This window comes from Cetorhinus maximus, chromosome 18 (genome assembly GCF_964194155.1).
Source record: "Cetorhinus maximus chromosome 18, sCetMax3.hap1.1, whole genome shotgun sequence".
NCBI classification, from domain to species: domain Eukaryota; kingdom Metazoa; phylum Chordata; class Chondrichthyes; order Lamniformes; family Cetorhinidae; genus Cetorhinus; species Cetorhinus maximus.
Window position 1 is genome coordinate 74,512,052 of NC_135896.1, and position 19,861 is coordinate 74,531,912.

A 19,861-nucleotide genomic window follows, 5' to 3' on the forward strand; every position below is an offset into this window, starting at 1 on the left:
TGGTGGATGGGAGCATAAAGAGTTGTTACCAATCCTTGAATATCTTTAAGACGGAGGTAGATAAATTCTTGTTAGGCAAGGGAATCAAAGGTTACTGGGGGTAGATGAGAATGCGGAATTAGTAATACAAACAGATCAGCCGTAACCTTATTGAATGGCTGAGCAGACTCGATGTGCCGAATGGTCTACTTCTGCTCCTATTTCATAGGTTTGTATTCCTAAGCATTAGTAAGATTTATTGGTAGCGGGAGGTTTATTAGTAGTAGCAAGGTTTATCATCTAATAGATAGAGGAATAACAAAGGCTGCTCTAACCTCTGGAGTGTACATCCTATGCTATGTGAGAATTCCAGGACGCTTCCCGTGTCCTGGATAACCATATGTGCAGGATGTGCCATCAGTTGCTGCAGATTGAGCTCTAGGTTTTGGAGCTTGAGCAGCAGCTAGCATCACCGTGGCACTCAAGAGGGAATTGGATTATCATCTGAAAAGCAAGAATGTGCAGGGCTACAGGGAGAAGGCAGGGGAGTGGCACTTGGTGATTACTCCTTCAGTGAACCAGCACAGAAACAATGGACTGAATGGCCTCCTTGTGTGCTGTAACCATTCTGTGATTCGGTGAAGCGTTTGAGAAACCTGACTTTAAGTGAATTACATACTGTTTACTTAACAATGCTAAGTGATAAAGAAATATCAATAAAAAAAACTTGAAATTGTCAAAACTGCAATTAGTAGATTCGCCATTTCCACTACTTCCAGCATGATACCAACACCAAACACATATTCCCTTTCCCTCTCCTTTCAGCATTCCAAAGGGACTGATCCCTCTGTGATACCCTGGTCCACTCCTTAGTCACCCCCAACACCCACTCCCTTTCCCTTGGCACCTTCCCATTCAAGCCCAGGAGATACAACACCTGCCATTTTAGTTCCTCTCTCCTCACTGTCCATGGCCCTAAATATTCCTTTCAGGTGAAACAGATTTTCCTTGTTCTTCTTTCAATTTAGTAAACTGCATCTGCTGCTCACAACATGGACTCCTCTACTGTGGAGACCAAACACAGACAGGGTAACCGCTTTGAGGAGCACCTCTGTTTAGTCCTTAAGTTTCCAGTGGTCTGTTACCTGTTACTTTAATTGTCCATCTTACTCTCATGCTGATCTCTCTGTCATTGGCCTCCTGCAGTATTTCAATGAAGCTCAACACAAGCTTGAGGAACAGCACCTCATCTTTCAATTGGGCATTCCATTGTCTTCTGAACTTGACACTGAGCTCGACAATTTTAGATCGTAACCTCTGTGCCTATTTGGTTTTGTTTTTCTTCAAAGGTTTGGTTAATTTCTTTCATTTCTTTTTTTCTTTCCTTACGGACAGCAGCTGTTCACTCTCCTGCCACTCACGCCTCCTCTAGACGCAGCTTGTTTCTTTTCTTGTCGCATCACCACTCCCTTTGGCCTCGCACCATGAAACCTTTTATCAGTTAATTTCTCCTTTGCTCCACACTGTCACAGACCTTCCCTTTTGTTCTTTTTCCCACCTCCCCCACCTTTTCACTTACTCAAAACCTATCACATTTCTAACTTTTCCCAGCTCTGATGAAAGGTCAGTGACCTGAAGCATTAACTCTGTTTCTCTCTCCACAGATAGTGCCTGACCTGCTGAGTATTTCCAGCATTTTCTGTTTTTATTTCAGATTTCCAGCATCTGCAGTATTTTATTTTTGTATCAATAGGTTTTTGCCGGGTAAGGGTATCGAAGGATAAGGGGCAAAGGTGGGTAAATTGAGTTAAGGCCCATATCAGTAATGATCTAATTGAATGACAAAACAGGTTCAAGGGGCCAAATGGCCTCCTCTTCTTCCCTTGCTTAAACTACACAAACTAATTTAACTAAAGTTTTGAATGAAAATTTTCTCTTTGCTCCTTTGCAGAATTAGATGGATGTCACTGCTGTCTAAACAGCCTCTCCCCCTTTATGCCACATTTCATCTCCAGTTAATGGAGAAAATTTAACAAAGTTTTCCAAAAGCTGCAACTCTCAAGAAGTGTTGATCGAGAGAGTCAGAATAGGATTAGATCATTGCCAACTGTTAAGCAGAGCCAATTCAATGCATTTTAAAAATTAAAACAGAGATGGTATTGTGTGAAATTTTATTGCTTGTCAAAAAATTACAAAAATTGCATAAATTAAACTGCAGTGTACAGAACTCTTCAACAAAGTTATTTCACGCACTTTTCCAAAAAGGTCACAGTGCAAAAGAGTATTTGGGACAGACTCGTACTAGAAAGCCAATTGAGAGAGGGAGAGTGAGACAGAAAGAGATATGTGCCTTGGGTATGTATTGTGCTTTACAACACTATGAATTGGAAACACAGTAAAAGTACATTCTGAAACGAGGCACCCAAACCAAACCTTCCAGGATCCACTCATTAAGTACAGAGTGTGGGACCACACCATGCTTGCATTGCACACAGATGAGGAATTCAAAACTGCACTTAAAACCACTGTCTAGCATTGACACCTATTACAAATCAGTACTAAATACCTTTATTATTCACTGATCACATTACTGCCCAAACTTCTAGTCTCTGATGAAGTGAGGACTCGCAGCTCTGCTTGAACACAAAGACTTGGGAAGTGTATTCTATATGTGCCTGCTATGTGACCTCCCTGCACCAGAGTAGGGACTCCACCTATTTCCCTGCTTGCTGTGCCTGTCTACGCAGCAGGACGTAGATCTTCTCTTTGATCCAGTCCTTGTTGTAGGGCTGGTACGTCTGGGTGTCTGCTCGATAACTGCGGGTAAGGGGAGAAAAAAGATAACAAGCCAAATCAGATTTCATCCTCACTTTCATCAACAATGCTTTGTAACCACATCTGAAGGAAACAAATTTTGTTTCAAACTGTATGTAAAAATGAGATCGATCCCAGAGGTCCTGATTGATAATAAATTGAAGCTGTAATGACAATGTTCAATGGCAGTGAGTAAAGAAAATCAGATGTTAGGATTAAAAGGTCAGTTCTGAGTCATAGAGGTAATCCTATCATTTTATAAATCAAGTAAGTGTGGTCACACCAATGATGTGCAGGTAAGGATACTTCCAAAAATAACTATTTGGAATCAAGGATCTGAGTATTCTGAGACATGACGTGTGATAAGTGTGGTTTGTTCAGTAGTAACAGGTGACTTTGGACCAATGGTTCTCAAAGCTGTCCACCACTTGGATTTTTCTCACCTCATTTCTGGGTCTGTTGTAGACACATTGATGGAGATTGCTTACAATGATTAGTCAACAACTCCAATATTATATCCTGTGACTACCAGGATGATAGATGGTGAAATAAAGGCACCTTAGGCCTTTATTGATTTAGCAATGTCGATGAAGCAGAAAACATTCTCTTAAATAGCAGGGCTTAACACACACACAAACAATGTTAGGGTCAAGAGCTGGCAGTGAAGGCCAATAAGTCAACTTCCATTTAAAGGATTAGCTCCATGTTCTGTGACTTGGGAGGCAGAGTGATCAGCTTCACTGTCACTGAAATTGCCTCAGGTGATTTTTTTAAAAATAAAGTGTCAAACACCAAATCCTCCCAGCAAAGCTGAATACTGTAAAACCCCAGACTGGATAGGGCTGATCTGAAGAACAAGTACCTGGACAGGATCCATGGGCCAAATGGCCTCCTTCCATGCTGTAAAAACATAAACAGCTCTCATACTCCCATGGATGGGATACATGAAAGAGTTGGTCAACAGAGACACAATCTTAACACAAACCTCCTCATACGTCTCTTAGCTATCATTAACACTACAATTGCCCTTCGAATGATATTCTCATTCCAGTTAGCTTTCTCTTGTTCACACAATCTTCAGCTGTTTAAAGGCTAAGTTTGGCATCATCTCTTTACTACTCTGCAATTTATCTTTAATTTTGCTTTCTTAATTGAAGCAACAACTTATATTTATGTGGCACCAATGTGCTTCACTGGAGCATTATAAACAAAATGTGTCAGATGATCAAAAGCTTGGTCCAAGAAGTAGGTTTTAAGAAGTGTCATAAAGGAGGAAAGTGAGGTAGAGGGGTGGAGAGATATAGGGAGGCATTCCAAATCTTGTGAGCTATTGAAGGCATGAAGGGATTTAAAGCCATGGAGGGATTTAAAAACAAGGATAAGAATTTCAAAATCAAGATGTTGCTTGATCAGGAGTCAATGTAAGTCAGTGAGCACAGTGGTATGAGTTAAGACACAGGCAGCAGAGCTTTGGATTACCTCAAGTGTATGGAGGGGAGAATGTGGAAGACCTGTTAGGAGTGTGTTGGAATAGCTGAATCTAGAGGTAAGGAAGGCATGAATGAGAGTATCAGCAGCAGATGAGTTGATACAGAGACAGGTGATGTTTGGAGGTGGAAATAGGCAGTCATAGTGATGGCGTTGAGGTAGGAAATTCATTCGGGGCCAAATGTGACACCAACATTCCAGAAAGACTGGCTTAATCTCAGACTATAAAAAAGGCACTTACCCACTCTTCTGAAGTACAACAGAAAGTACAAACATGTTTCAGATGCAGATATGCCAAGAACAAGACAAGACTGGTGGAAGCAAAAGTTCCAACAACTAGGCTTTGTTCCTTTGCAAAGAGTGTTGGTGGGACAGTCGGATCAGTAATTTGAGATAGCAGGTTGCTTTTAAAAAATGATTCATTCGTAGGATGTATTTATTGCCTATCCCTAATTACCCTGAGAAGATGGGGGTATGTTGCCTTCTTGAACTGCTGAGTCATTGATACACCTGAAGGCTTGCTAGACCATTTAGAGAGCAGTTTAAAATCAACCATGTTGGTGTGGGACTGGTGTCACATATAGACCAGGTCAGGAAAAATAGGTTTCCTTCCCTAAAGGACAATATAACAATTCTCTTGGTTTACCTTGAACTTAGACAGGTTTTGAATGCAAGTGTATCCTGCACACATGAGGAGAGTTGTGCATTCAGCCAATCCCAATCTCTCCAATGGTAATAGGCTCATGGACTAAGCTAGCAGGGCCAGTCACTCCTGCAACCTAATGCTAACTGCTTGTGAGATCTGGGAGCAGATTATGACCAAGGCCATTATGCTCAGAAGTGAAGCTCTTCCATCTTGAAGGCGGGATAAGTTGGAAAATACATTTCACAACAATTACTCACAAAAACAATATCATAGAACAGAGGGAACATTAGGGAAAATGCATCAACAACCTCCACCTTGGTGATTCAGGCACTTTTACTCTGAATATTGACAGCCAAAAGTGGGAGGGGACACTGGGGAGTGGGGCAGGAGACAAGAGCTGAGTAGATGTTTATGGGAAATGAGCCAATCATAGAAACGTCTGCAACTATTTATTTAAAGATGATTTAAATAAACAAAGAGTGAAGCATGTGCATATAGAGGTTTTGCTTTTAATAGAAAAGAAGGAACTTGCATTTGTATAGTACCTTTCAGAAACTCAGGATGTCCCAAAGTGCTTCACAGCCAATGAAGTACTTTTGAAGTGTTACAACCTTGAACCTGTAAGCAGTACACTAAGGAAAAATTGTGATTTCTTTAAGATGGCTGTGGAATCTGTAATTGTTTTTAAGAATGTTTGATAAGGACTTTTAAGAGTTTGCATCAATTGTAAAGGGATTAATTGTTATTTTCTAGTAGAATAAGAAATACTGGAAGTTAACATATAGAAGCATGTGGGCAAAGACAAAGAAGAGCTGGCACATTTACAAGGAGCTGTGTGTATAATACAGTTAAAAATGATAGAATGCTCTAACCCTGTCTTCAGCTGAGATTGTGAATTGGCCAATTCTATAGTTATGCTTCAAATTTATCCAGAGCCGGCCAGACCATTTAACCAAAGGAGTTATCCAAAGTTATTAAAGGAGTTAGATAAAGGAGTCTCTGGGGAATATGTGCCATAAAGAGGTTCTGCAGGACTGTCTCCAGAGAATCAGATGGAGTGGAGCTACAGTTGCAAGTGGATGACCAAATCCATTGAGTGAGAAAAGTGAGAGATCCTATGTTCCGGAGATTGACTTGGAAGGAGAGAGATCGTATGTGGTATCACATTTGTGCAGAGAATGATGTGGGTGCTTGTGATTACATAAGACTTATCTTTGTTGTATTGACTATTTAAAGCGAAATTTACCATTTTATTTGAAGTATTAGTTGCCTGTTAACTCATGTTCAATTTGCATTGGTTCTGATTCGTGTTAAAGTAAAAAGTGGAATCCTATTGGTAATTTCTTCATTTGGGGGTTGTTTGGTAAATTTGGTTATTTTTACTCATGATTTCTCCCATGGGGATTGTAATAAGGGAAGCACCATCCAATTTGTGCACAGAAATCTCCCACAAACACTGAATATGGGCAGATAATCTTGTTTTTAATGTTGGTGGAGGAGTAAATATTGGCCAGGACTTCAGGGGAGAACTCCCTTGGTCTTCAATATTTTACATCCAATTGAGAGGGCAGACAGGGCCTCAGCACTGCACTGGGAGTGTTGGCCTGTATTACATGCGCAAATCTCTGGAGTAGGTTTTGAACCTTTTGACTCCAAGGTGAGAGTCCCATCAACCATGCTTACAAAAAAGCCCCATTTTACTCAATTTAAGTTACACAATTTATCAGGTAAGCTTCACTAACCTGTCGATGCTTCACTATCCCACACCCCTCCCTGCCTCACTTGATTGTTCAGTATTGGCTGTACCCAGTCTATCCAATACCCAGAGGAGAGTTACCCCTACATCAGACATCACCTTCCTAGAAGCACTGATTTTTGAAACAAACAAAATTCCTAGTTCTAAGTCTCATTGTGATGTATTAGTTTTTTTAAAAAATTCATTCTCAGGATATGACAATTGCTGGCAATTCTAGCATTATATCATCATCTCTGGCTGTCCTTGGGAAGGTGGTGGCAAATCTTCTAAAGCAGTCACAGATTCAGACTTCCTATATTCATTATGATGGGGATAAGCAATATTGATCAAAGCGCCTATCCAGATGATGTATTAAAGGATCATTCAAATCAACCACCAGGCTGCAGTGATGATTTAGCAGTTGAATAGCTTGCTAAGATTCATTGGCCTCTGTCCAAGTGACTATTTTGCCATTTATGAGCACGAACAATAGATGCTTGTGGAACAGAGTGAGGGTCACTTAGCTCAGTTGGCTAGACAACTAGAGTGTGGTGCAGAATTACATGAACAGCGCAGGTTTAATCCCTGTACTGGCTCTGATAGATCATGGAGGCTGCCTCCTTGCCTTGCCCCACACTTGATGTAGTATGGTGCCCCTCAAATGTCTCTCTCTAACAGAGGGAAATGCCTATGAACCCTCATGGACATATTTAACTACCTGTGGAACAGTAAAGTGAGGAGGATAGGGAGAGAAGGAAGGTGAGAAAACAAAAAAAAAAACGCAGACAATAAAACGATGCCCGATTACTGTCACATTGACTGACATATTATTCCTAGCTAGCCTGCCATCACTTCCCATTCATTCTCTGCAGTCATGTGACAGTGAGCTAACAAGCATCTATTTATTCCTTAATGTTGGGACAGGACTGGAAAACTCATTTTCCAACCTATCGATCTACCGATTAGTATCGAGCATTAGAAAAGAGGAAAGAACGTTGACCCTCATTTCTGATCATCAGCCAATTCCTTCAAGGGGAGTCTGAAGCTTCAATGAAAGGATAAGTATTTGCCCATCACACATTTCCCAGCACCCCTCAAATAAACATTCAATATCTCCACCCATATATAGACAGGAATATTGTAATAATATTAAACTTAAGTCATCCATTTGCAACATGGCAATGGTAGATGAAAATAAATTCCTTTTTGTTTTTGCCACTCAATGGCACATTTCATTAGCACAACAGCCTCTGAAACTGATTGTGACCTACAAAATTGGGCAACAAAGGTACTGGAATTTTGTGAATTCACAGCAGTGCTGCTGAAGCTGGTCACCCAGGCTCACTGAAACTGTTCTCTGCCCAGGCTCAAAGTGCCCTCCCGGGCAAAGAGCAAGAAGTCTGCTAAACTTATGGATAATGATCACGAAAATTAGAAGAGCCAGATTCACGGGAAACATGTGTCCCACCAGACCAAAAAACGTGCCCGACCATAATAAAGCAGAAAAGAAAATCATAGAATCTCATAGCAGAAAAGGCCATTCAGTCCATTGTATTTCTGCTGGCTCTCTGAAAGCCCCATCTGATTAGTCCCACTCCCATAGCCCTGCAAATTTTTCCTTTCAAATATTTATCTAATTTCCTTTTGAAATTTATCAAATCTGTTTCCAACTTTGTTTAAGGCAATGAATTCCAGATCTCAACAATTCGCTACATTAAAAAATTGTGTCATCTTCCCTCTGGTTCTTTTGTCAATTATTTTAAATTGGTGTCCCTAGTTGTCAACACTCCTGCCAGTGGAAACAGTTTCTCCTTATCTAGGATTACATAAGATATAAGGCACGGAAACAGACCATGTAGCTCAACCAGTCCATGTTAGTATTTCTGCTTCGCTTGATCCTCTTCCCATCTTTCTCATCTAAACTTACCATCGTAACCATCTATTCCTTTCTCGCTCATATGCTTATCTGGCTTTCCCTTAAATGCACCTATATTATTCACTTCAACCATTTCCTGTGGTAGCGAGTTCCACATTCTTACTGCTCTTTGGGTAATGATGTTTCTTCCTAATTGACTATTGGATTTCTTGGTGACTATCTTGTATCTATGGCCTCCAGTTATGTAATTCTCCACAACAGGAAATATTCTTTCTGTATCCACTCTACCAAAACCTTTGTTAATTTTAAAGATCTCTATTAGGTCACCCTCAGCCTTCATGTTTCAAGAGAGGGGACCCAATCTGTCAATCCTTTCCTGATTAGTATACCCACACAATTCTGGTATCATCCTTGTATATCTTCTCTGCACTCTCTCCAGTGCTTCTATATCCTTGTTATTATATGGTGACCAGAATTGCATGCAGTACTCCGAAGGTCATCTAACCAAGGTTCGATAGCACAACTTCCCTACTTTTCAATTTTATCCCTCTAGAAACAAAACCTAGTGCTATCTGCTTTATCTAAACCTCTCCAATTTTGAACACCTCTTTTGAGGTGGATGTTTTGAATCTCTCTTTAACCATCTCTACAGGAAGGAAAACAATTCCCACTTCTCTAGTTTCTCCCTGGTCCATCATTCCTGGTTCCACTCTAATAAACCTCCTCTGCACCCTCTCCAACAGCTTCATATCCTTCCTAAAGTGTGATGCATAAAATTGGATACAATACTTTAGCTGAGGCCTAACCAGTGTTTTAGAAAGGCTTAACATAATTTCTTGTTTTTGTATCTCTATTTATAAAGCCAAAGATCACATATAGCTTAAAAACAATATCTGAAAACCAATCCTCATCAACATGTCCTGCCGCCATCAAAGACTTGTGTAAGTACACACTCTGTTTCTGCACCCCCTTTAAAATCTAGCCTATATTGTCCTATCAGCTAGGTGTATTCTCACAGAACTCACCCAAGAAGTACAAGAAAGGAGAATGGTGCTTTTTGCCATCCATTTTTCTCTCTTAGCCAATATGATGCCCTCACCTCTCTCTCCTCTAACTCTCCACACAGCCAATTAGATCAGTTTTGATACATTGATTGGTAATGGGCCAATTGCAGAAGTGGGAACCCTGCCAGAAAATTAGGGATAAATGATGGAAATTATTATATAAGGGAGATAAATCACCATCATAGAGACATAAAAAATATGAGTAGGTCATTTTGCCCTTCAAGCCTACTCCGCCGATCAATATCATCATGGCTGATTCTCTATCTCAACACTGTACTCCTGCGCTCTCCCCATACCCCTTGACGCCTTTAGAGTCCAGAAATCTATTTCCTTCTTAAATATATTCAGTGACTTGGCCTCCACAGCCTTCGGTGTTAGAGAATTCCATACGTTCCCCACTCTCTGAATTAAGAAGTTTCTCCTCATCTCAGTCCTAAATGATCTACCGCGTATCCTGAGACTGTGACTCCCCAGCCAGAGGAAATATCATCCCAGTATCCAGTCTGTCCAATCCTGTCAGCATTTTACATGTTTCAATGAGATCTCCTCTCATTCTTCTAAATTCCAGTGAATACAGGTCTAGTCGGCCCAATTTCTCCTCATGTGACAATTCTGCCATGCATTCATTAACCCATGTACTTCAGCAATTATACTCTATTTTTAACTGTTACACAAATGCAAGTTTCTGCTCCTTACTTCACTTCCTCAGCCCCAAGGATCCTGATCTGAGCATCAGCAGGTGACTGGGATTCTATCACATTTCTACAGACTCCCACAAATATCCATATTTTGGAACTGGAAATCAGTTTGTCATTGGCTTCCAGCTTTCTCCTTCCACCTTGAACGTGGTATACAGGACACACATGCCCACAAGGTTGAGCCATTTAGTCCTTTCCCTCCCCTTGGCATTAAATTAAGGAAAGCTACATAAACAAAGTCCGAATGGTTTGGCTGAGTGCTACATCAGGTGACATTCTGCCTAGTAGCTTTAGATTCAAGTTACCATTTTGAAGTTGGGGAACTGTGCGGTTTTGGATTTTGCATGTTTGACTTAAATCTAGTTTGGCAAGGGAGGAAGGGAGAAGGAGGAAAAAACAATCATCTCAATAAGTAGGCTGTAATTCAGTCACAGCAATCACCCAACTCCATCCATAGTGGTGTTTCAGCAGCAGTACATAGCATTATATTGTATTTACAGCTCAGGAATACAGCATTTGGCTGAACTGGTCAGTGCTGCTGCTTATGCTCCACAGGAGCTTCCTCTCACCCTATTTTCATCGAACACTATCACCGTATCCTTCTATTCCTGTCTCTTTCATTGTACTTATCCAGCCTTTCCTTCAATACATCTCTGCTATTTGTCTCAACTATTCCATGTGGTTGCAAGTTCCACATTCTAACCTCTTTCTGGATAAAGACATTTCTCCTGAATTTCCTATTGGTTTTATTAGTGTCCATTTTATACTGATGGCTCCTAGTTCTGGTGACACCCATGGGTGGAAACATAGTAGTCAAGTACCACTATTATGTGCTGCACCCTCTCTAGCAAGGGACAAAATACCTCGATAGGTAGAGTTAAATAATTCGTAAATACATAATCCCAATGAGATCCCTTCAATCAAAGTCAATCACAACTAAGGGGCAATTTCGATCCAAGTAGTTTTGGATTAGTTAGAACATTTTCTCATGGCACTGAGAAATTCTTACCTGCACACTGAGTGCCTTTTGTGAACTCCCTTCCAACGCCAAACCAGCTTAATGAATTCCACACAACAAAATGTTGAGTAAATGAAGGCACTCGAAGCTTGGCTTACTTTCTGTCTCTTGTGGATTGTAAAATGCAATATTCAGTTTAGTTTATGCAGGAAATTGCCCATTAGCAGGGCTTTAGTGAATAGATGTAAATATATAACACATGGGGCCAGTACTCTTGCAAATCTGGAAAAACACAGCAATGGGAATTGGCAACAGCTACGGATCTAGTGAAGAGCGCATGTAAACTCAGGCGTGGCCTCAAATTGAGGAGAAAGCAGTTTAGAGCCCAGCAGTGTGATCAGGGGTTGGTCGAAAGGATTGGGTAATTAAATGTAACAGAACTGCATTGACTACAAACAGGCCTGATTAACTGGAGAATGGAAAACCCAAGCGCAGGAGAGAGCCACAGGAGATGTATACTGGAACAACATCTGTATTCAATGAAAACTAAAACCCCCGTGGAATTTTCACAAGAGATGCGTTTTAATGGTGTGTGTACTTATGTCTAAAGAGCAAACATTCCTGGAAGCTCAATGCTTCAGTGATGATAGCGAGAACCTCTGCAGATTACATTCTCCCTGTTATCAACAATCATTAGGTAAAAAATATTCAACAGAAGGAAGCAAAGGGTGACGTTTCCTTATGTCAAAGGTGGTATACAATACAAGTTGTTGTTGTTTAACAGGCTTTAATTTTAGTATTTACAAGATTAAAATAGTTGCCAAAAAGTAACCAAGCAAAATTACTGTCCAAAATTTGCAACGGCATTTGTCACTCATTGTCGGAACATTCACTTGACCACACCCACATGAGCAATAGGAATGATCACATTTACACCATGGGAAAAGCAGGACAGCCTTGAGGAAGAGGTTGTACATGGCTTCTCGCCCTGTGACCTCCTCCAGCTCTACAATTCTCAGAGATCCCCGTGTTCTGCCAATTCTGGCCTCTTGTGCATCCCCAACTCCTATCACCCCATTGGCAGCCACGTCTTCAGCTGTATAGGTCAGAGGTTCTCAAACTAGGGGCCGCAGAAATTATCCAGGTGAGCTGGGAGGTGGGATTGGAGGGTGACCCCACATGTGCAGCACAGAGTGGACGAATTGTCTCACGTATGAGTGGAGGGCACAAGAATAGACAGAGTCTGAATTTAGGTATACCCATCTCTAAAATTTAAGTAAAAAGCTGTTTATTTAAAAGCATTATTAAAACACTTCTTACATGCAGCAGTTTATTATGATCATTATCAGTGTAGATCGGGGACCTGTGATAACTAATGCATCTGCAAAGGGGTCCTAAAACCAAAGATTTTTCAGAACTATTGGCCTAGGCCCTAACCTCTGGAATTCTGTCCCTAAACCACTGCACCTCTCTCTCCTTTGTTAAGATGCTCCTTAAACCCTACTGTTTTCCCTGTCCTCATGTCTCCTTATGTGGTTCGGTGTCAAATTTTGTTTGATAACACTCCAGTGAAACATCTTGGGACAGTTTACCACATTAAAGGTGCTATATAAATGCAAGTTGTATATAAATAGCACCTCAGTCATTGACTCTGCTCTAGTTTACAGATTTGTCATAGCAACTTCTCCAGGGTTCAGCATCACCTAGGTGGAATATGCTGACCCATTTCTGTATGCTGCAAATGCCAGGAAATGCTGCATATTGCTTAAAAATAAATAAATATTCTCCATAACTATGATCCAGAGGCAATGCAGAGCTGTTTTGTGAGGTTACAAGCAGGGTGATTCTGGAATGGTAAAACACCCTGGCTGCTGTTCATTTCGAAAGTAAAGCTTTGCGACTTGAGAGAGAGAAATATACTAGATCTCAAGGAATCACAAAGTACAGACTGGCCTTTTGCCAGGGTGTTTTATCATTCCAGAGTCACCCTGCTTGTAACCTCACAAAACAGCTCTGCATTGCCTCTGGATCGTAGTTATGGAGAATGTTTATTTATTTTTAAGCAATTTGCAGCATTTCCTGCCATTTGCAGTATACAGAAATGGGTCAGCACCAACTGGCTAATGAAAACTTCAAACAGGACAGCTAATTTTAACAGTCTTTGGGATACAGCGTGAATGCACATTTATAAACTGTTGATTATCTAAACAAAACAGCATGAGTATGTAATTGTAAACTAAAAAACCAAAGTGGTTGGGGCGAATAGCATGAATGCTTTGAAGGGGAAGTTATATGAAGTAGGGTGAGAGGAGGCTCGTGGGAGCCTGAACATCAACCCGAATGGGTTGTTTCTGTGTTGTACATTCACTCAAACAGTAGCATCACCCTGCACGGTGTGTATGCCACCCAGTGGCAATTTATGTCATAGCCATGTATAGAAGACTAGTTTCATATTCTGAGCATCATTCATCTTTTTATCAATTAAGGGCTAGACAAACCAGTCAAGTGCTACTCCACAACGAAAGGCAGCACATTTTTCAATCTCTTTGAGAATATTATTCAACAGTTCAGTTGAGCCATGAATCAATAGGTTTATACTCACACGAGGCAACTGAGATCAGCCAAATCGTCGATGAAATCAAAAAGCTGGCTAATGTCATAGGTGATTGATGGACTGTTTGGGTTCATACGCTTCAAATGCTCTTCATACATCTTACAGACACCTAACAAATGTGGGGAGGCCAAGAAAAGGGAGGATTACACTTTTATAGATGCAATGTTTCCATCTGAAAAATAAACGCTCCTCGCTCCCTCTGTGTCAGCAATGTGCCTCAGTCCCAGAGCAGAAAATACTGCAGGTCCATAAGCATCTGCAGAGAAAAGGCTTTGAGGTGCAAATGTCATCCTGAACTTTTAAAAATGAATTTGTTTGCAATCAACATATCCAGTTAAATAAAATGACTTTACTGGCACTGAAGACAAATCATTTTACAGTTTCAGAACACTTATCTACCAAATAAACCCAGAGATCACATTGGATTAGTGCATGGTTATGACAGAGGCCTCCCTGCATTGAAAACAAGCGTGTGTTTCTATACAGGATTCTTTCCTGGGCCCTGCTGAACCAGCAAGAATAAAGGTTCATCAGCCCCACTAGCTCAGTACTTTGTGACAGGTCAACAGCATTCCAAGTCAGGGAACATTAAAGGTTAATGGCATCGAAACTAGAGTTGAAAACCTGCTAACGAGCCATTATCCAGGCAATACAAATCAATGGCACTCATTTCTTCAAATTTATGTTACTCTTTAAGGCCAACCCTCCCTCCCATCCTAATCCCCTGCCTTGAAGATTTTGGAAAATGACCCACCCGTTTCCCTGCCGAATTACTTGATATAAAAAGAAAAACGTCTTCCGGTTCTCTCTTTTTGGGTACAACCATTTGTGTAGATGGATCTGCCTGCCACCCTTGTTCTAATATGGCTTTAACAGCATCTTCTACTGGAAGTCCCACAAAGGCTGCGAGATCATTGGCACTAATCGAGGTATACGCTTGGGCAACAAGACCAAAGGCACGTCGTTTTGTAGCGTCTCTCAGTTCCTCCATGATAGGCTGGATGGTTTCAGACCATTGATGTGAGCTAATTACCGTGTAAATTCCAGGAAAGTCCCTTTACCAGATATGCTGTCCCACAGACCAAATTGCTCCCAGCTCAGGATTAGCAGTTTTGATGGCTTGAGGTATTCTCTTCAAGAGGTACTGAGCAGTATTCATGTCATTGTATAGCAGATATAAAGCAAGCAGTTGACCATAAACTTGTGGTGTTGCTATTCCACCAGGAGCCTCCAGCTCCTGGATCTCTCAGTGCTCCAACAGTTTGCTGAATCCCACTGAGTTTTCCGCCATCACCGCAGTGGGCATCTTACCAACTTCTCCCCACCTCAATCCCCTCTTCCAGTTCTGGCGAAGTCATTGATCTGAAATGTTAATTGCTTCTCTCTCTACAGATTCTACCTCACCTCCTGTTCTTCAGAATGGTTTTATTTCAGATTTCCAGCATCTGCAATATTTTGCAATTTATTGGATCATAGAATGGTAACAGCACAGGTGGTGGTTATTTTGACTCATTGTGTCCATTTCTCCATCCTAGTTACACTTCTCCATCCTTTCCCTGTAGCCCTACAAAACTTTTTCACTTCAGAAAATTATCCAATTCCCTTTCAAAAGCCAGGAATGAACCTACCTCTACCACACTCTCAGGCAATGCATTCCGGATCCTAAACACACGCCGCATAAATGTTTTTCCTCACGTTGCCTTTGTTTCTTTTGCTAATCACCTTAAATTTGTGTCCTCTGGTTTTCAAACAAAGTTTCTCCCAATCTACTCTGTCCAGACACCTCATGGTTTTGAGTGCCTCTATCAAATCTCCTCTCAACTTTCTCTTCTTTAAGGAGAACAGCCTCAGATTCTATCTATCCATGTAACTCATCTCGGGAACCATTCTCAAGAAACTTTTCTTCACCCTCTCTGATGCCTTCACAACTTTCCTGGTGTGTGGTGCCCAGAATTGGACACAAAATGCCAATTGAGACTGAACCAGTGTTTTATAAAAGGTTCATATAACTTGCTTTTGTACTTTATGCCCGTTTTATAAAATTCAAGATTCTATCTCCTTATTAGCCACTTTCTCAACCTGCCTTGCCACCTTCAACGATTTGTGCACATATACCCCCAGGTCTCTCTGCTCTGCACCCTGTTTAGATTTGTTTTGTTGCGTTCCAGTTAAGAACTGTTAACACTTAAATAGAAATCCAAACGCCACAATTTAACCAATAAAACTACGTCACAAGATTTCACTTTCTTTAAACAAAACATAAACTTTTTTGTACATGGGACAAAGCAAATATGAGTAAGTTAACACTATAGCCTATAACTACATATGTTATGCACTCAGATTTACTTCTTCCTTCCCCCATGAATTCTATTCTAAGACACAATCTTAAATTTACTTCTGAGGGACTATAAGGAACATATCTTTTTATTTCTGTTGGACTGTTGTATTAGAATTACAATGGCTGCAGTTTAAAGGATATGTCCGCTGGAACAGGAAGAGAGATATATACAATGTTGCAGCCCTGGAACAGAGTGTGCCATGAAAGACAGGATGGTGCCAGAAAGGGGTCCTGGACCAAGGGAGCAGCATGACAACAGCATTTTACTTGGCTCCTGACCAGGTTTTTGTGTGAGGGCAGAGCAACAGAAAACTCCTGGCCTACAAAGAGAAAACATCTAAAATCTCTTTTCCTCATATCTCTATAAGCTGCTCTCTCTCTGAGGAAACCACTATAAAAAGGAAATGGGGGAAAACCACTGTTAGAGACATTGAAAAGCAAGTTCTCAGCCAATGTACTACAGACTGAAAGTGCTGGAAGACCAGCTCGTGTCATCAACAAGAACTGAAAGGAATTTGGAAGACATCAATTAAAATCAATCCATCGAATCCTGTACTCCGGATTGGTGCTATCGAACTGTTTTATCCCACCCTTAAAATCCATGTTTTGTGTGTCTTGTGTGTGTGTATAGGGATTTGAGAAGGGGGTAGAGTTTAAGTTACACTGTTAGAAGTTAGCAGTTCATATTTTTTCTTTTGCTACTAGTTAAAGACAATTTGTTCAATAAACATTTATTTACTTATTAAGTTTACCAACCTGGTGCTCATATTCTGTTAACCTAAATTAAACAGTTAAGTAATATTGGAGCAATCTGGTGGTTTGGTCAAACTTTTCACATTTGTCATGGCTTGGGAAACAGTTGGGCTTGATATTACAACACACTATCCCAGTGAGTCGTGACAAAGTTTGGGGGCTCGGGTCCAGGATATTTTGGAACAAAAGACAACGACGATTTGGGTGTAGATTTAGTAAGTAAAAAGCTCAAAGGAAACACCAGATTTGTACTGTCAAAAGTAAGATGGCACTGGAAACTGCTAAAGCTTTCCTGCAAGTGGAAGAGATACTGCTGATGATTTTACAAGAGATTCCAAAAGCCAGGTTAATTGAATTGGCAAGTAGGATTGCCTGCCAAAGCTAGGACAGTAGAGATAAATCGAAGAGATGGCACAGCATTTGAAATTGGAACGCCCGAGAAACCGAGTTCTCCAAGGGGTGGTTCATTGGAATGGGCTCAAATTCAGTTGCAAATAAAAAAGAACTGGAACTAGAGGCAGCAGAGAGAGGAAGGACATTCCAAAGGGAACAGGCAGAAAGGCAGGAGAGAGAAAGTAAACAAGAAAGGGAATTAGAAAAGAAGGAAAGAGAAAAAGAGTGAATTCCAGCTTAGAATGCTGGCAGTTAAAAAAGAGACACCAGTAGGTGAGACAGGAATTATTTCCAGATCAGAACCCAGTGGGGAGACATTTAAATTTGTAAAAGCTCTCCCAAAATTTGAGGAAAGGGATGTTGAAGCATTCTTTTATTTCATTTGGGAAGATAGCTAAACAGATGAACTGGCCAAAGGAAAACTGGACATTGCCCATGCAGAGCAAAATGACAGCTAGAGCACAGGAAATTTATGCTTCACAGTCAAAGGAGGTTTCTAGGGATTATGATGTGCACTCAAAATAGCCTTTTTCACCACATGAGTTGGTCCCTGAAGCATACAGACAAAAGTTTCGAAATTTAAGGAAACAGCCTGGGCTGTTACGTTGAATTTGAAGGAGTGAGCAAAGTAGTTTTGACAGGTGGATATGAGCATTAGGAGTTGAAACTACCTATGAAGTTCTCAGAGAGACCATTCTCGTGGAAGAATTTAAAAACTCTCTACCTTCTGTAATAAAAATCCATGTTGAAGACCAAAGGGTTGCAACTGCTAAACGGGCAGCAGTAATGGCTGACGATTATAAGCTGATCCATAACACTAAGCCTTTTGTCCATCATTCCCATAAATTTGAAAGGGATAGAAAGTGGGAGAGTGCAAGGAAGGCAAGTAGCCAGGGTGAAGAATGGATAGCTGGGAATACCTTAAGATCTTCTCCCCAGATCAAGAAGGAAGGTACTGAGGGTGGAGGTGAAACTCGAAGGCCTAAGTGTTTCCATTATGATAAAGTGGGTAACATTCGTTCAGAATGCTGGAAGTTGCAAGGGAAGCCCATAGGACTTATTGGAGTTTGTAAGAGTGAGTCTAAAAAAGGAACTCAAAAAGAAAATGCCACAAATAACCTTGTAGCTTTAACTACAAATAAGGGTCTGGAGGCAAACACTGCTGTGAATGCAGGTGAAGTGAATAAGGTAGATGAGAGATATAAAGGGCTTTTGTCAAAGGAAAGATAACCCCCTTTTCATCAAATGATGCAGCTAAATTCATAACTATATTAAGGGGCACAGGAGCTACTCAAACTCTTTTGCTAGAGAAGGACCTAGTTTTCCCTCCAGAGAGTTCAATGAAAGCTGAAGTATTGGTAAATGGGATAAGTGGAGAGTATATCCCGGTTCCATTGTACAAAGTGCAATTGGAGCGTGATTTGTTGTCTGGATCGGTGGCTGTAGGAGTGGTTAAGAAATTACCAGTGAATGGAGTTGATTTACTCCTGGGGAATGATTTGGCAGGAGTGAAGGTTATAGCTTCGCCCCTAATTACAGAAAGTCCGAGAGAGGCTAAAGATACAGAGCAGATACAAGAACAAGTTTCTGGTATTTTTCCATTGTGTGTGGTAACCAGAGCAATGGCTAAACAAAGTCCATCATCAGAGGTCAAAGTGATAACACGAGCAGATGTTAAAGTAGCCGAAACTTTAAGGATGAGGATAATAATTCAAAGGAAGTGTTTGGCAGGTCTTCATTAATTGAGGCTCAGAAAGCAGATCCAGAGTTAAACAAGTTAGCACAGTCAGCTCACACTGAAGCTGAGGCGGAAGGAGTTCCAGAATGCTATTACATTAAAAATGGAGTTCTGATGAGGAAGTGGAGACACCCTCACAGACCTGCGGATGAGGAATGGACGGTTGTTCATCAGATAGTGGTACTGCCCAAATAGCGCAAGGAGATATTCTTATGGCAGGACATGTAGGAATATGGAAAACCCAAGCATCGTTAAATAGGCATTTTACCTGGCCAAGACTTCATAAGGACATAGTGCAACTGCCATACATACCAGGTAGTAGGTAAACCTCAACATGTAATCAAACTAGCACTTTTAATACCCATAACCAGTTTTTGAGGAACCATTTAGTCAGGTATTAGTAGATTGTGTAAGACCATTACCCAAAACGAAAGCAGGGCATCAGTTTATTCTTACAATCATGGATATGACAACCCGATTTCCAGAAGCTATTCCTTTAAGGACAATTACAGATATGGTGGTAGTGGAAAAATTAACTCAGTTTTTCCTACCAATTGACCAAGGTTCTAACTTCAAGTTTAAAATTTTCCAGGACATAATTAGCAGTTTGGGTATCAAACAAATAAAGTGCCTATCACCCACAGACTCAGGGAGCTTTAGAGAGACATCATCAGACTCTCAAAATCATGATCAAGACCTATTGCCATGATTGGGACAAAGGATTAGGTTTCTTACTATTTGCTACCAGAGATTCTCTGAATGAATCT

General features: G+C 40.8%; 2 protein-coding genes and 1 pseudogene across 3 annotated transcripts in view; 1 reads left to right on the plus strand and 2 right to left on the minus strand.

Moving 5' to 3' along the window:
* galnt16 (UDP-N-acetyl-alpha-D-galactosamine:polypeptide N-acetylgalactosaminyltransferase 16) overlaps window positions 1–16,917 on the plus strand; it is a 195,788-nt gene extending 178,871 nt beyond the window's left edge. Inside the window, exon 15 of the mRNA XM_078562984.1 lies at window positions 16,323–16,917. Coding sequence (XP_078419110.1) covers window positions 16,323–16,463 — 141 coding nt within the window. The 3' untranslated portion in view covers window positions 16,464–16,917. The remainder of the gene's footprint in view (window positions 1–16,322) is intronic.
* Window positions 2,137–19,861, minus strand: part of LOC144693276 (enhancer of rudimentary homolog) — a 45,816-nt gene continuing 28,091 nt past the window's right edge. For both annotated transcript variants that reach the window (XM_078563012.1, XM_078563013.1), the window contains exons 4-5: window positions 13,861–13,981; window positions 2,137–2,796 (exon numbers count right to left, since the gene is read on the minus strand). In XM_078563012.1, coding sequence (XP_078419138.1) covers window positions 2,694–2,796; window positions 13,861–13,981 — 224 coding nt within the window. In that variant the 3' untranslated portion in view covers window positions 2,137–2,693. The remainder of the gene's footprint in view (window positions 2,797–13,860; window positions 13,982–19,861) is intronic.
* On the minus strand, window positions 14,558–15,178 carry LOC144693537 (COP9 signalosome complex subunit 8 pseudogene; annotated as a pseudogene).